Here is a 15,715-nt window from a genome sequence, read left to right as displayed (position 1 = left end):
CTCCCTACTATAGAGTGTGCTGACCATATAAGGATTTTTTCCCTGTCCCCAATGAGCCCCTGGGGTCAAAAAACCCTAGTTTCAGTTTTGGTGGCGGGTGGCAATCAGGATGAGAGGGGCCTTCCTCCAATCATGATCGAGCCTTGGTGCACATGCTGTTGGCCTGTTGCACTTCCCCCCACTGTAGAGCGTGCATGTGCACATTTTGTTACCGGGGCGGACTGGGTGGTTTTCCAAATCACCCAAATCACTGAATGCTCCTTTAAGTACCTCTAACAGTGAAATAACCACTGGTGGAAAAAGTACTCACGTTCTTTACTTTAGTAAAAGTATCAATACTGAAATGTTGAAGTACTCCATTGCTCCCTGCCTACGCACCCGTCTCAGAGCCCATCAGGTGTTCATAAGACTTTGTTGCCTAAACTTTGTGTCAGTAAAAAGGAACATCACAGGTGCAGCTTGGTGACTGCAGGGCATATCATGTTTGTTTTTTACAAAAATGATGTTTTAGCAAATTCAGCATAAAAAAGACGGAACCAGGGCAGAACAAGGCAGAAAGAGCCTGCTGGTTAGTCAGCCAGGGACCAATCAGAAGGCTGACAAATAGTGAATCGGGTTGGGGTTGGGATTTGGATCCATATTTAACGTTAGTTTTACTTTTTGTTTTGTCGAAATCAATCAATCAATCCATCTCTCTCTCTCTCCTCTCCTCCAGACCACACTGTCTGTGTTGTGTTGTGTTGTGTTGTGTTGTGTTTGTGTGCTGGTGAATGGGCGGGTGCCAAACCAACCAATCACATATTGATTCTAGGGATGCTCCGATCAGATTTTTTGGGACCGATCCCGATCACTGATTGTTTGTTCTCACGATCTTGTGCATAAGGGGCACATTTGAATATTATTATATGTCAAAACCCATGTCAAAACTGTGTCCTGTGTGTGGGGAGAATGTTTTGGCCTGTCACAAAGATGAAAAATGATATTATACTACATATCTGATTGACCACTTAAATCGTGTAAAAGATCGGTTTCTCAAGATTGCTGATCACAGATGGCCGATTATAGGAGCATCTCTAATTGATTCTCCAAGAAAAATATGTGCGCATATGTCCCCTTTGCCCCCCCCCCCCCCCCCCCCCCCAAGCTCTAACAGTCAGCCATCCACTACTAACAATACAGCCTCAATGGTGAGCAACATAGATAAGACGTTTTAGGCAAAGCTCTGAGCTGAACAAGAGTACAAGTAGTACTGTCTGTCGCTTGGATTCTCCAGACTTAGGCCTCACTCAGACCTTTAAAACATTGATGCATGCTTGTTGTATGAATGTTGTGAGTGTCATGGCCGCCCCAATGCATTTCCAATGGAAGTCACATGGTTTGTAGTCCACATTTTGGACTACAAGCTGTTGTATGGCTTTCGGCTGTGTTTCGACTGCGCCCCTCCCCCTCATAAAACACAAATGTTGTGTCAAACCATGTGACTCCCATTGGAAATGCATTGGGGCAAGCTGTGTCACACCCTTTGTATACAACAAGCATACAGCAATCTGTTGCGACCGTGTGAGTGAGGCCTTAGTAACCATCAAAGTGCCTCTGTGCAAGGCACTGGTTCAAATAACGACCCCCAATTCTTCCTTCCCTCTCCCTCTTAGGTATCTAGACAGAGAGGATGTGGCAGCTGCGTCCCTCAGTAAGGCCCAGCGGGAGGGAGGCAGCGTCCGTCTGGTCAAGTCCAAGGACTTCTTCAACAAGAGGAGGTCTGCGACGTCGCTCGCACCTCCTGCAGAACACAGGTAGGATGGATGGGTATATATATATATCCAATTTAGGCATTTAGCAGACGCTCTTAATCCAGAGCGATTTACAGTAAGCAGGAACAAAAGACATGGTATTACATCAAATACATAAAAATAGTCGGAGTAGAACCGCTGCTCCTTCGCCTGGAAAGTAGCCAGCTTAGGTGGTTAGGGCATCTGGTTAGGATGCCTCTCGGGCGTCTCCCTAGGGAGGTCCTCGACGCACGTCCCACTGGGAGGAGACCCCGGGGCAGACCCCCAGGCACAGTTGGAGGAAACACATCGACTCACTGGCCTTGGAACGTCTCGGAATCCCCCAGGAGGAAGTCACTAATGTTGCTCTGGAGAGGGAAGTCTGGAGCACTCTGGTGGAGCTGTTGCCCCCGCGACCCGACTACGGATAAGCGGCTGAAGATGGATGGACATGAAAATAGTCATCAAGAATCATACGTATGCTAAGAACCTAACAGTGGAATATATAATGAACTATGCATATACTACATTAGTTACATAAGTTGAGCCTTTGCGTACACCTGTAAGGCCGTCGGGGCAATGCCAAGTGCTACGGGCTAAGATGGAGTCTGAAGAGGTGGGTTTTCAGACTACGCCGGAAGATTGGGAGTGAGAACAGTTGTGATTGCAATCGGAAGTGCATTCCATAGTTTTGGAGCCAGAAGGGAGGAGAGTTTGGGACGTGTGGAGCGTTGTCCCGGTGTTTTTTAGTGAAGGTACCTCCAGCTTCCCTGTGTTGGCTGATCTATATACAGTATGGAGGGATGGATAAATGGAGGATGGATGGTTGGATGGTAGGGAAGGTTATAATAGTTTTGGATTTTTCATTATAGTTTTAGGTAGTTTTCCCACTTTTTTAGTTAGTTTTCATTTTTATTGCGACTGTAGGTCGCATTTACTATGAAACCCTACATCTCCTGTCCGTTAGTAGTTAGTCACCTAACGCCCCCATATATGGTCACACCTCGTGACATCACGCCTCGCGACACGTCACGCCACCATATATGGCCATCTCCATATATGAAGATCACACGACACTGACCTCATCTAACACTGGATAACCTACATGGAGAAGACTAGATCATCACCCTAGATCTGCATATATGGAGCCGGCCAGCAACTCTACATCTGACCTCAAACCTCTAACACTTAGATCTCCAGCTGACCTGTTCTGACATTCCATATGTTTATCTGACCACATCAAACCCTGTACACTCAAGACACGCTCCATATATGGCCAGTACAGAATTCATTCTATATGTTGATCTGCCCCCCCGTCACCCAGGCGGATGCGTGCACGCGACCTCACCCTTTAGGGCGTCTTATTCGGCCCTTTTCAATCGAGGTGCAGGATTGGAAAGGGCCAGAGTAATTACTGTGTAATAAAAAAAACAAGAAAAGACATTTCAGTTGTTAGTTATCGTTTTTCTTTTCCTTTTCTAGTTTTTATTTAGTTCAGTAAATGAAAAAAACAAAACAACGTTAGTTTTAATGAGCTATAATAACCGTGAAAACCATATTGGACAGATAAACAGACAAACCCCGTTGCTCGCTCGCCTGTCACATTTCCATTCGCTCACGCACTCCTGTGACGGAAAAAGTCAAAATACCGATGGTGTTTTGTTTGAAACTAGCATGGTGGTTGTTTTGGCTGCCCGTCGGTATCGGCAAGTGTGTTAGTCTTAATTCAGCAGCAGTAATAGTGTATTGGTTTTGTCAGAGGCTCCTATTGCCCATTTCAATGCTTAACCCATTTAGGCCTGACGTCGAAATTAAATTAAAAAAAAGTCTTCTAAATCCTGACAGTTTTCTGTAAAGCTTATGTTTCTATATTTTGTTGTGCTCAAACTATTTCATGTCAAGGACCCCCAAAGATGTATTTGGCCACCGACCCCCATCTGAAAATATGTTGTTCCAGGGACCCCCCCCCCCCCCCCACAGAAGCAAAACAAAAAACGTTCGCTCTGAAAGAATATATATTCAAAGTTTTGCGCCACATTTTCAAGATTTTTCAAAAATAGCAGATCTACAAGCTCGTAGCGCGGCACTCGGTGCCGCGCTACGAGCTTGTAGATCTGCTATTTTTGAAAATGTTTCAATAGCTAAAGTATAACATAACGCTTAAGTTAAAACACCAAAAGGGGTTCCCGCCAAGAATGGCTTAAATCCCTCTCCCGCTTGCTTTCTTCTATCTGGGCTGAGGAGCCGTTGGGGATGGAGTGGTGCACGCGGTCCATCTGTCCCCTCCTACGTGGCGCTGGCACCCTGCTGGGACACGGTGGCACCTTCCCAAACTCTCACTCACTCTCCTGCCAAGAGAGAGAGAGAGACACACACGCCACACACGCACGCGCACACACACACACACTGATGATGTGCAACCACATGCACTATAAATGCACACGGTGTACACCTACATTATGGGCAGATTTGAGTGAATGATTCATTTGTCAAATGAAAGGTTGTTCTACACACAATCGACAAAGGTGCAGTGTACTGTACACAATTGCAACTAGCTAATAAATCACACAATTTAACTTTTTTTTGGTGGTGGGTTTAAAATTATAAATCATCAACAACACTCATTACACCGGGAACACCGGGAACCCCTTTTTGGTGTTTTAAGTATTTATGTTATACATTGTGAAAATCGAGAAAAGAAAAAGTCTTTGAATATATATTCTTTCAGAGCGAACGTTTTTTTACTCACATCTCTGCTTTTGGCTGGGTCCCTGGAACGACATATTTTCAGTTGGGGGTCTGCAGATCATTTCTGGGGGTCCTTGACATGAAAAAGGTTGAGCACCATAGAAACATAGGTTTTTCAGAAAACTTTTAGGATTTAGAAGCCTTTTTTTTAAATCGGCCTCAGGTCTAAATGGTTTAAGAGGTCGATCAAGCTATAGGTTACCAATCAAATTAGAATTTTTGAGTGACGGAGAATATTGTAGTGACGGACGGAACGTTTTGGTCCCTTGCATGGTTTCTGTGTGTGAACGTATGTGTGAATGGGTTAATGCAAAGCGTTTTGGATAAAGGCGATATTTATATAAAATGCACCGTTTACGTACAGTAACGGCACAAGAGCTACAAGCTCATAGCGCGGCACCGAGTGCCGAACTACGAGCTTGTAGATCTGCTATTTTTGAAAAATTGTGAAAATATGGGGCAAATTGAATATATATTCTTTCACGGCGAACATTTTTAACTCAAATATTAGCTTCTGGGTGGTCCCTGGAACTACATATTTTCAGATGGGGGGTCCGCAGCCAAATACAGATAATTCTGGGGGTCCTTGACATGAAAAGCGCACCACTGACATTAGAAACATAGGTTTTTCAGTTAGGATTTAGAAGACATTTTGTAGAATCTAGTGTCGGTACGTCACACGCGCACAAAGCGCACGTCCAACCGCTCTTCAATAAGTTCAGCACGTCCGTCCGGCGGGCAAATCGATGGATGAATCCACATTGGAAGCGTTTGTATTGCTGTTCGGCGGGATGCTGAATCGTCACTCACTCGCTCACAGCGGCGGCTCAATGGTCCTTGGCATAGTGATTTGTTTAACCCATTTAGACCTGAGCTCCATTCTACAAAATGTCTTCTAAATCATGACAGTTTTCTGAAAAAGAACTGTTTCTATGTCAGTGGCGCTCAACAATTTCATGTCAAGGACCCCCAGAATTATCTGTACTTGGCCGCCGGCCTCCATCTGAAAATATGTGTTGTTCCAGGGACCTCCCAGAAGCAAAGATATGAGTTAAAAACGTTCGTTCTGAAAAAATATACAATATATTTATACGATTATTCAAAAATAGCAGACCTACAAGCTCGTAGCGCGCCACTCGGTGGCGCGCTATGAGCTTGTAGATCTGCTATTTTTCAATAGCTAAATTATAACATAATGTTTAAAACAGCAAAAGGCGTTCCCGCCCAAAATGGGTTAAATCAAATTGACTTGTACAAACAACCGTACAGCGGCATGTTGTTGTAATCTATTGACATTGTGGCGTGGGGCGGGGGGGGGGGGGGTCGGGTTGTTTGGTCGTCCGCAGCCCCCCACACAGCCGTCTGTCTAAATGTGAAGCTATTCCAATCTTTAACCATTTTTAACCAGTGGTTTTCAAACTTTTTTTGAAGCTGCCTATAGCCCTTCTGTTCTCTCTCTATTCTCCCTGTTATGCAAGTTTTGATAAGCCTAAAGGAATGCCTTTCTATTTTCTAGGCAACCTATGAGGAACTAAATTGATGCGTGATGAAATACTGGACCCCACGCAAGGAGGAGTGACTCTATAACTAACCCCGAATGGGATGATGATTTAAGTTGTATTTATCCCCTCCTCCTCCTCCTTTTGTTAATTTTCCCTAAATAAACTGTTTTCTTGTGCACTCCAGCCCTCTCAGCGTCTTGGCGTTGGTCAGCTTCTACAGTGTGCAGAACAGGGGGGGGGGCGGGTAGCTCAGGGGTAGAGTGGCTGGATGGCAACCGCAAGGTTGCCAGTTCGAACCCGGGCTCCCCCAGAGTGTCGGAAGTGTCCCTGAGCAAGACACTGAACCCCTAGTTGCTCCTGATGTGCTGGTCGGTGCCTTGCATGGTTTCCGCCGCCATCGGTGTATGAATGTGTGTGTGAATGTAATGCACATCTATGTAAAGCGCCTTGGATAAAGGCACTATATAAATGCACCGTCCATTTACCATTTTACCATTAACAGCGTTGTGAAGCGTAATCAATATATTATTATTATTATATTATTAAAACATACATCCAAAGATTATCTCTGGGTGGAATAAGTTAAATGGACCGCCTGATGTACTGTCAGTACTGTGGGTGTGTGTGTTAGCTTGAAGCCAATGAGAAACAGACAGACTGATTAGTGGGAGTATATATATATATATATTGATAATTGACTATTCACGAATGAGAGGAGAGACATAATTAGAAGTAGCCTTGCTGCGCTGCATATGGCAGCCAAGTCTATGGGCTTTTTAATGTTTGGTTAGAGCACTTTTGACTCGTAATGTTTGTTTAAAGTGCTCTAAACTTGTGTGAGTGTAATTTTTGTATTTTATTTCAAGGACCCCCATAACTGTGTATGGTTCCATTTGTGAACTCTCAAAGTTACAGACCATCAACGAACCCTGTCGGTCCCTCCCTGGATGTTTACTGTACATGCACAATTGACTTCCCTCTACACCAAATCTTTTGCAGAAAATAACCGATATACAAGCTCACAACACATTGCGTTGTGATGCAATGTGAGCCTGTAAATCTGTAAACTTCTCCAAACGTTCCCCTATTATGACATGCCCAGAACGGGCACACTAGTTTAGTTTACTTTAGTTTAGTTTACTACACATTCAATGCAATGCAAATATGTCGGATTTAGCAAGGAACTCTAATTTCCATCCGTATATAGTCCCCTAAGTCCCCAAACAGAAAACAGACAACGAAGCAAAAAGAGCTCGTACAAACATTCCCAAGGGGGAACAAAACAAGAGAGAAACATCAACAGTAAAAAGGCCAAGTAATGACCTAAAATACAAGATACAAGTAAAGACAAAATGCAAGACACTCAAGAAAACTAACACTGGGGTTCACGTGGTTAAATCCCCCCCATTCCCCTCACTTCCTCCTCTCTCGCTCCGCCTCCTGTCCTTTCCCGCACCTCTCTTCCTATTCCTATCCTCCTCTTTCCTCCCTGTGCCCACCAGGCAGGGTGAGGAGTCCACTAAAGACGTGAGTAGTCCACCGCCAGCGGCACCGCCATCATCTTCATCGCAGCCATCTTCGTCATCGCCAGCAGAGTCGGGCTACCTGCAGGCTGTGGACAGCGAGGGAGCCCCTCTGTGTCTGTCCTGTCAGCAGCCATGCTCTACAGAGGGAGGGCCCTGGGACACTCGCTTCTGCACTCGGAGGTACGCAGTGGTGGAGACAGAGTACTCCACCTATGATGCAGTAATGGTCAAACACTACAACCACAAGTGAATGTCCCTTAGTCAAAGTTTATTAACCCATTTAGGCCTGACGTAAAAAAATAAAATAAAAATAAAAACGTTCGCTCTGAAAGAATATATATTCAAAGATTTGTGCCGCATTTTTATGATCTTTCAAAAATAGCAGACCTACAAGCTCGTAGCGCGCCACTCGGTGGCGCGCTATGAGCTTGTAGATCTGATATTTTTCAATAGCTAAATTATAACATAATGTTTAAAACACCAAAAGGTGTTTATTTTTTATATTAATGGATTGCCGTATTACAATTTGACCAAATATATGTCAATACTATAGTGACAATACAGACCTACAAGCTAGATCGGATATTTCCATTATTTTAAGTATATAGGGTTTAAATGGTTAAAAGTTTGACGTGTAAAAATAACAACAACCCAAAAAAGTTATCACTTAGACTTAGAGCAGGTGTCGCTTCAACCGGGGTCCGTGATCCTTAGGGGGTCCTTAGAGCTACTACAAGGGGCCGCCAAGGTTTTGAGTGATGGCAAGCTTTTTTTGTTTCGAATCCAATGCTTTGTAAATATTCAAAGGAAAGAAAAATCATTTTAATTTACACAACACAGATGATCGTGTTGTTGAAGCCATCAAAGCTGCACTTTAAACAAAAAAAAGTCCTGGGGAATACTTCCAAGTTCATCTCCCAGCTGATATAAAGCTATCTTTGAAAGCCTCTTATCAAGGCTTTCTGAATAAATACATTAAATAAATAGTTGAATATGAAACACGGACAAAAGTTGAATATGGAACACAGACAAAAGTTGAATATGGAAAAGGGTATTCTCTCTCGGCTCAGAGTCTTTGTCATATCATATATCACAGATTTACAGGAGTAAAGAAGTGTGTGAAATTTGTCAGCGAGAGGCCGAGATATTATAGAGCTCAAATGACCCCTACATCTCACGTGTCTCTCACACACACACACACCACACTCTCTCCCACTCCCACGGGAAAAAAAACATTGCATTTTGTGTTCTTTTTAGATTACCGTGTTGCATGCAGCTTTCATTCAAAGACATGGCACCAAGAACAGTTCATCTGTGGTAATAATATAGCGAGGCTAATTGATGTCATTCCCGCTCCCGTTGACTTTTTATGCCCGGCGTTCCGTCCCAATCCTGGTGATTAATACATTTTGACCTGAGATCAGATTCTAAAAATGTCTTCTACATCCTGACAGTTTTCTGAAAAAGCTATGTTTCTATGTCAGCCGTTTCTTCGATTTTTCAAAAATAGCAGACCTACAAGCTCTGAGCTTGAGCTTGTAGATCTGCTATTTTTCAATAGCTAAAGCATAACATAATGCTAACACCAAAAGGGGTTCCTGCCATAAATGGGTTAATACATTTTTTAATCCCACCCCGCAGAAATTCTCATCCTCTACTCCCTTTGTAGAGAAGAGTCCTTTTACGCCTACGTGGACAGGTGCGTCGGAGCAGGAAACCAGTGCGAACAAACGGGGTGTATACTTAGTTTAGACTAGTCATTGGTTAGACATGGGTTATACCCCTCATATACGATACGATATGATACAACTTTATTGTCAGCTTTCACTGAAATTTGCTTTGTGTCCATGACGTCACCGTTCAAGATACAGACAGGACATTCACAATACATTACACAAGGTACATTACAGGACACAACTCACAGAAGCAGACAGGAACAAGAACAATAGAACATATCCTCTTGGTTTACCCATTTTGGTTTAAAAGCAGAACAGACTGGTGTACAAAAGAGTTCTTTAGCCTGTTCTACTCCTGCTCTACTCCAGGGGTTTTCAACTTTCTTATACCAAGTACCACCACAGAATCTATAATATCTGGCTCAAGTACTGCAGTACACCACCATAATAACTGATGTTAAAATACAGGAGCGTAGACCTGCCCCCCACCCTTTTCAGCTATTAACACAGGAGGAAAATATTCTTTAAATTGTTTTGTTTTTGTTGCTCTGATGCTCTGATGAAACTCTGTCTAATCCGCACAACTGATAATATTTCTAATGTGATTAATCCGTCCTCAGATCTTCTATTAACACTCCCATCGCCCAGGACGAAGTACTTTGTCCTTTCTATTAGTAACGCCCGATGAAGTTTAATGATATGAGAACGGATCGCATGGCTCTATAGCCCAGGCGCGCCTGCTGGGCAATCCTCGGTGACGCGCAAGTGTGAGACGTCATCGAAAAACTCCCTCCCCTGTTTAGCTGATGAAAACGTAAATCTTTAAACGTTCATAACTCGCGATCTAAATCATCCCGTCTTTTTCTGAAAAAAGATCCTGTGTTAGACGGCGCTCTGCGGTCCAGTCGCTAGTCTCGATAGATTTATTCTTGTCTCCCGTTGTTGTCGATCGACTCTAGAGTGGTGTGGCTATTGTTAGCTGCTACACACACATCAACAACTTCCGCCGGTCCGTCCGGAAAAGGGGTCCGTGTTTATAAATCGAATGGGCGCTATAATGTAATGGATTAAATAACCCCGGGCAATTAAAGTGTTAACAGCTAAGTGTGCTGTCATGCTCATTTCTCAAAAAAACAAGAAAAATTACAAAAACTTTTTAATGTCACAATCCCTTTAAAAAAAAACTAAGATTTTCATGAATTAATAACAAAATCCAATGATTTTCTTTTCAGTAATGTCATGAAAAATATCTTAAGAAATTCTATAAATTAGAAAACAAATGTTTTAACAAGCAGTGAAAACCGCCGATCTACAAGCTCACAAGGCGGACTTGGGTCCCGGGTATAATTTCTCTTTTGGGTCACGGGCTAAAAAACGCTTGGGGACCTGCACTGCTCTACGGTCCCTAACGCCCCTCGTCATCCCCAAGGTTATAATAGTTAACTAAAACTAACTAAAAAAACGAAAACTAGAATTAAAAAAACATTTTAGTTAACTGAAACTAAATAAAAAATAAAAATAAATTAAAAACGATAACTAAACTGAAACTGTATTGTGTGTTCACAAAACTAACTGAAATAAAAAAAAAATACCCTTAGTTATAGTTTTAGTTTTTTATAGTTTTAGTTATAGTTTTTTAGTTAAAAAAACTAAAACTAAACTATAACTAAACTAAAACTAAACTAAAACTAAGCATTTCACCAAAATAAAAACTAAATAAAAACTAGCAAACCCGCTCTAAAAACTAGAAGAAAAAAAGCCAAAACTAACTAAAACTAAACTATAATGAAAAAAACAAAACTATTATAACCTTGGTCATCCCTCCTCGCAGGTGCCAGGAGGAGTTCCAGTTGCGCACCAGCCAGCCGTACATGCGCGCGTGCGTCCTGGAGGCGGAGCAGGGCGTGTGTCAGGAGTGCGGCCTCCAGGCCCACCAGCTGTACCTGAGGGTCCGCGACGCGCCGCCCGGCCAGCGCAAGGACATCCTGGACGGCACCTGGCTGGCCCAGATGCCACTTAAACAGGTAACATTCTGGAGAACACCTGGCTGGCCCAGATGCCTACTTAACCCATTTTGGGCGGGAACCCCTTTTGGTGTCAGCATCATGTTATGCTGGCCCAGATGCCACTTAAACAGGTAACATTCTGGAGAACACCTGGCTGGCCCAGATGCCTACTTAACCCATTTTGGGCGGGAACCCCTTTTGGTGTCAGCATCATGTTATGCTTTAGCTATTGAAAAATAGCAGACCTACAAGCTCGTAGCGCGCCACCGAGTGGCGCGCTACGAGCTTGTAGTTCTGCTATTTTTGAAAAATCGAAGAGCGACTGACATAGAAACGTAGCTTTTTCAGAAAACTGTCAGGATGTAGAAGACATTTTTAGAATCTGATCTCAGGTTCTTCCACTGCAGCCATCGGCATCGCGTCTCCGTCACCGTCCGGGAATGTTCCCTTTTGAATCTATAGAAGGATGCTCCACTGCCTACGCTGCGTTGTGTTGCGCTGCGTTCGGTGATGGGTGTCAAACCTCAAAAATTGTCCCCGGTTCGTTTTTTTGCGCTATACGTGCGCTGGCCAGAACTTTCGCTGGGCAGTCCTACAATAGCCTACACTGATCAGTGATCTGATGGAATATTCTACTTTCATTGCCATGAGAAAATACCTCGTTTTGTTGTCTACTTTTGGGCCAATGTATTAATTAATTTATTTATTATTTATTTATTTTATTTCATATTATGGAGTATAGGGTTGTCTACGAACGGCAGATGCCGTACCCTAGCCAAGGGGGTACGATTATAATCGTAGAAAGCAGAGAAAAAGTTAAGTAGCCTGCCTGCCTTGTACTTAAATAAGCGGGATAATGAACGGGTCGGCGCCTCAGCGGTCATTTATCGAGAATTAAAATCCCTTCAAGATGATGAAAACACGTCAATTTAGTCTCGGTGTTAATCATCCTAGGCTTCCTAGCGGTTTTATTTCTCAATAATGAGTGACCGGAGTGACCGCCGACCGTGCTGTTCATGATGTTCAGATGTTGGCTGTTCATTCACGTGAACCACGTCATTCACAACACAACGCGCACACTGGTGCGGCGGTGCCATTTTTTTATTTTTTTAGATTAGATGTATTGTCACTGCACATAGTATACAAATACTTTGACAATGAAATGAAATGAAATTCGGTAGGTTAGGCTCATGGATTAAAGCAAAAATAGAAATCTCACAAGTGAAAATGTTTCTATGACCAAGTCCTGATCTGATTTGTAAAGGAGCCCGCCACACACATCACTAAAATAAAACCTACTTTCTTTCTTTCTTTCTGCCGGCCGCTTTGGTGCTGAGAAATGCGCTCTCTTGCGCTTGTAATAGAAGTTGGAACAATCCTTGCCTCATGAAACGGGAAATAATCAAAGCAATTAATGCATTGTTTTTGGTTTAAATCAATCCTTGGGCTGCCACTCCCCCAAAAAGCCCTTTTGTGACATATATTCATATTTTTAAATCATCATTTTAATGCCTAAAGAAAAATCCGCGATTTACACACTATATCTCATTCTGACGGGGCAAGACTATAGTATTGGGACAATCAGTCCTGATGGTGGCGGTAACGTCACCATTGTGCCGATTCTGACCAAAAGGAGCGAGTGAACGATGACCACATCCGGTTAGGATCAAAATATCCGGTAGTAGCTTTGCTAGTGTGCCACAATGAAAGATGTCCGGAATGCTAAGCTATCATCGTCTTTTTCATAACTAAGTCAAATTAAGCTCTAATCAAGCCCAAAACATCGCATTTTACGCAGCGATGCATGCGGAATCATGCGCGTGCGTGGATTTCGGCCGGTTTTAGGAACATTACATCGGACGTTAGCCAAATTAGCCAAAAAATGCTAAATTTTGCTACATTAAGGTCCCGATTAGGCTCCCGATTGACAGCCCGTCAATTCCGTCAACGGTAGGTCTAGATTTATTGATTAAATCCGTCAATTCCGTCAACGGGAGTCTAAGGGTTAAGCTGCGAATGCGGAAAGCCACAGACTGTTGAACACATCATCGATGAATGCCCAATCTTCAAGTCACCACATGGAGTCAGCGGCCTAATTGAACTGGACGATGATACCACTTCTTGGCTGATGTCCAAATTGCCTGTGTAGCCCTACACGAACGAACGGACGAAGTTAAGCTATTAGGCTACAAGATAAATATGTCACAGAGGGAGCTTTAACCCATTATATTATACTTTAGCTATTTAAAAATAGCAGATCTACAAGCTCATAGCGCGCCACCGAGTGGCGCGCTACGAGCTTGTAGGTCTGCTATTTTAACTGTAGGAGAAAACTATCTAGCTACCTAGCAATCAGGCGTATGCACAGGTGCGTAGGCCAGTGGACATCAATGAAAGCAATAAGGTACTAGTATTGTCTTATTTAATGAAGCAACGTTTCGGTCACTAGGGACCTTCCTCAGGTCTGCTATTTTTGAAAAATCGTGAAAATGCGGCACAAATCTTTGAATATATATTCTTTCAGAAGACTTTTTTTTTATTTCGACGTCAGGCCTAAATGGGTTAACGTGAGAGGACATGAGGGCAAAGAATCCATGCATAGTTATTGCATGGCGTTTTTTGTTGAGTCTCACTGTAAACCGTCTGCCTTTTCACAATTTTACAATTTACAATTTAGGCATTTAGCAGACGCTCTTAATCCAGAGCGACTTACATTAAGCAATAACAAAAGCATGGCATACATCACATATATAAAAAGTAGTTATCATGAATCATGCGTAGACTAAGAACGTAACAGTGGAGTATGGAGTATGGAGTATTTCACGACCTTTTATCATTTTTTTTTATCAATTAAAGTAACGAATCGGGAGGAGAGTGAATCGTCCCACCCCGTCCCATGAATACACATTACACGCACAACTCTATACAAAGTTGACACGCACACACACACACACACACACACACACACACACACACACACACACACACACACACACACACACACACACACACACACACACACACACAATTCAATTCAATTCAATTCAATTCAATTCAAAGGGCTTTATTTGCATGAGAAAACATACGTTTACATTGCCAAAGCAGAAAGCACAATACAACAATACAGCAATACAATCAAAACAAAAAATATGTACATTTGAACGTCAGAATCTTCAATAGATCAATTTCTATATTGTACCAAGGTCACTGGATGCAGGTATAGTGCAGGAATATACACAATGATTAGCTTTAGGGTGGTTGTGTTCCGTTTGATATCCTTCTCCTATCACAGCAACTCACGAATCTTGCTGCTGTGTTTGCACATTGTTGTACTTCGCCCAGCAGATACACACACAGCACACTGTACAACCCAAACAGTCACCACACAATACAGTCACGCATACGTATGTTGGTGTGAGTACTCCGAAGGGCCAAAAGGCTCTCAGTAAATGGATTGAGAGTCCCATTGATTTTTCTCCCTCAGTGCCGGTTCTCAGCCAGAGAGAGCACCGTTTGATTTTGGGTCCACTGTTATCCAGCAATAACACATACCCTCCCCCCCCCCAGCACCCACCCACTGCCAAGCAGCACCACCAGCCAATCAATGGTGCTGCATGGGCTTTGTAGCAGAGGGGAAATTCACTCACACACACACACACACACACACACACACACACACACACACACACACACACGACTCTCCTGATAAGACACACCGCAGGCAGCCAGAGTCCTGATCCTCCATGATTTGTTATTAGTTCATTCTAGGGTGGGTGCGTGTTGCGCGTGTGCGGCAAGTGCTTCTGGCGGCTTGATTGGAATGTTCATGGGGTATGTGTGTGTGTCTTGTCGTGTAACGGTGTGTGTCTGCAGGGCATGGTGGTTTGGTGTAGATGCATGACAAGACAGTTAATGATTGATTGTGAGCTTGTAGATCTGCTATTTTCACTATAGTTTGGGTCTCGGGCAAAACGTGTCATTTTTCGTTTGGTCGGGGGGGACAAACATGTGGTAATCTAAACCACTGGTTTAGGTTATTTGTGACCAGATTTGACCCAAAATGAGTTAATAGCACAGGCAGACTCTTCACATACTAGAGCATGTCTGAAATAAGTGTCAGAGCTGAAATCGACATGTAAATATGAAATAAATGCTTAAACATGTAGCTAGGTGTAATGTTAGAGTCCACAGAAGTGAACCTTTCAAGTCTGTTTTCTCAACACGCTGTTTTCTGCAAGACATTACTCATACATAAGCCATATCTCCAAAATTGGTGGGTCAAACTGAACAACCAATTTGTCAATTTGAAGCTATGATTCCCTGCTTTCACATGATTCCCTGCTTTCAAACGAAAATTCAAAAAAATCCAATGGCAGTCCCTCAGTCAAATTTAGTCACATTTGTCAGTGAGTAAATGTTTCCTACTACTGAGATGTGTGCCGTTATGATCTGGCGGCGTGTGCGCTCGCTCGCCGACTCCCGACAGAG

General features: G+C 43.1%; 1 protein-coding gene across 9 annotated transcripts in view; it reads left to right on the top strand.

Annotated features, from left to right (window-relative positions):
* Positions 1–15,715, top strand: part of zranb3 (zinc finger, RAN-binding domain containing 3) — a 137,754-nt gene that overhangs the window by 112,900 nt on the left and 9,139 nt on the right. For 8 of the 9 annotated variants that reach the window (XR_013789193.1, XR_013789194.1, XR_013789195.1 and 5 more), the window contains 3 exons: positions 1,653–1,793; positions 7,522–7,725; positions 11,053–11,245. Coding sequence is in view for 6 of the 9 variants with exons in the window: in XM_079495722.1 (XP_079351848.1) it covers positions 1,653–1,793; positions 7,522–7,725; positions 11,053–11,245 (538 nt within the window). In the remaining 3 variants the exon portion in view is untranslated. Of the gene's footprint in view, positions 1–1,652; positions 1,794–6,033; positions 6,170–7,521; positions 7,726–11,052; positions 11,246–15,715 lie in introns of those variants that run through there. The other variant, XM_079495723.1, reaches the window with a different exon arrangement.

The sequence above is a fragment of the Electrona antarctica genome (assembly GCF_951216825.1).
Source record: "Electrona antarctica genome assembly, chromosome: 24".
In the NCBI taxonomy this organism is placed as follows: domain Eukaryota; kingdom Metazoa; phylum Chordata; class Actinopteri; order Myctophiformes; family Myctophidae; genus Electrona; species Electrona antarctica.
Note: the sequence above shows the minus strand (reverse complement) of the source record. Positions and strands in the feature narration are given on the sequence as shown.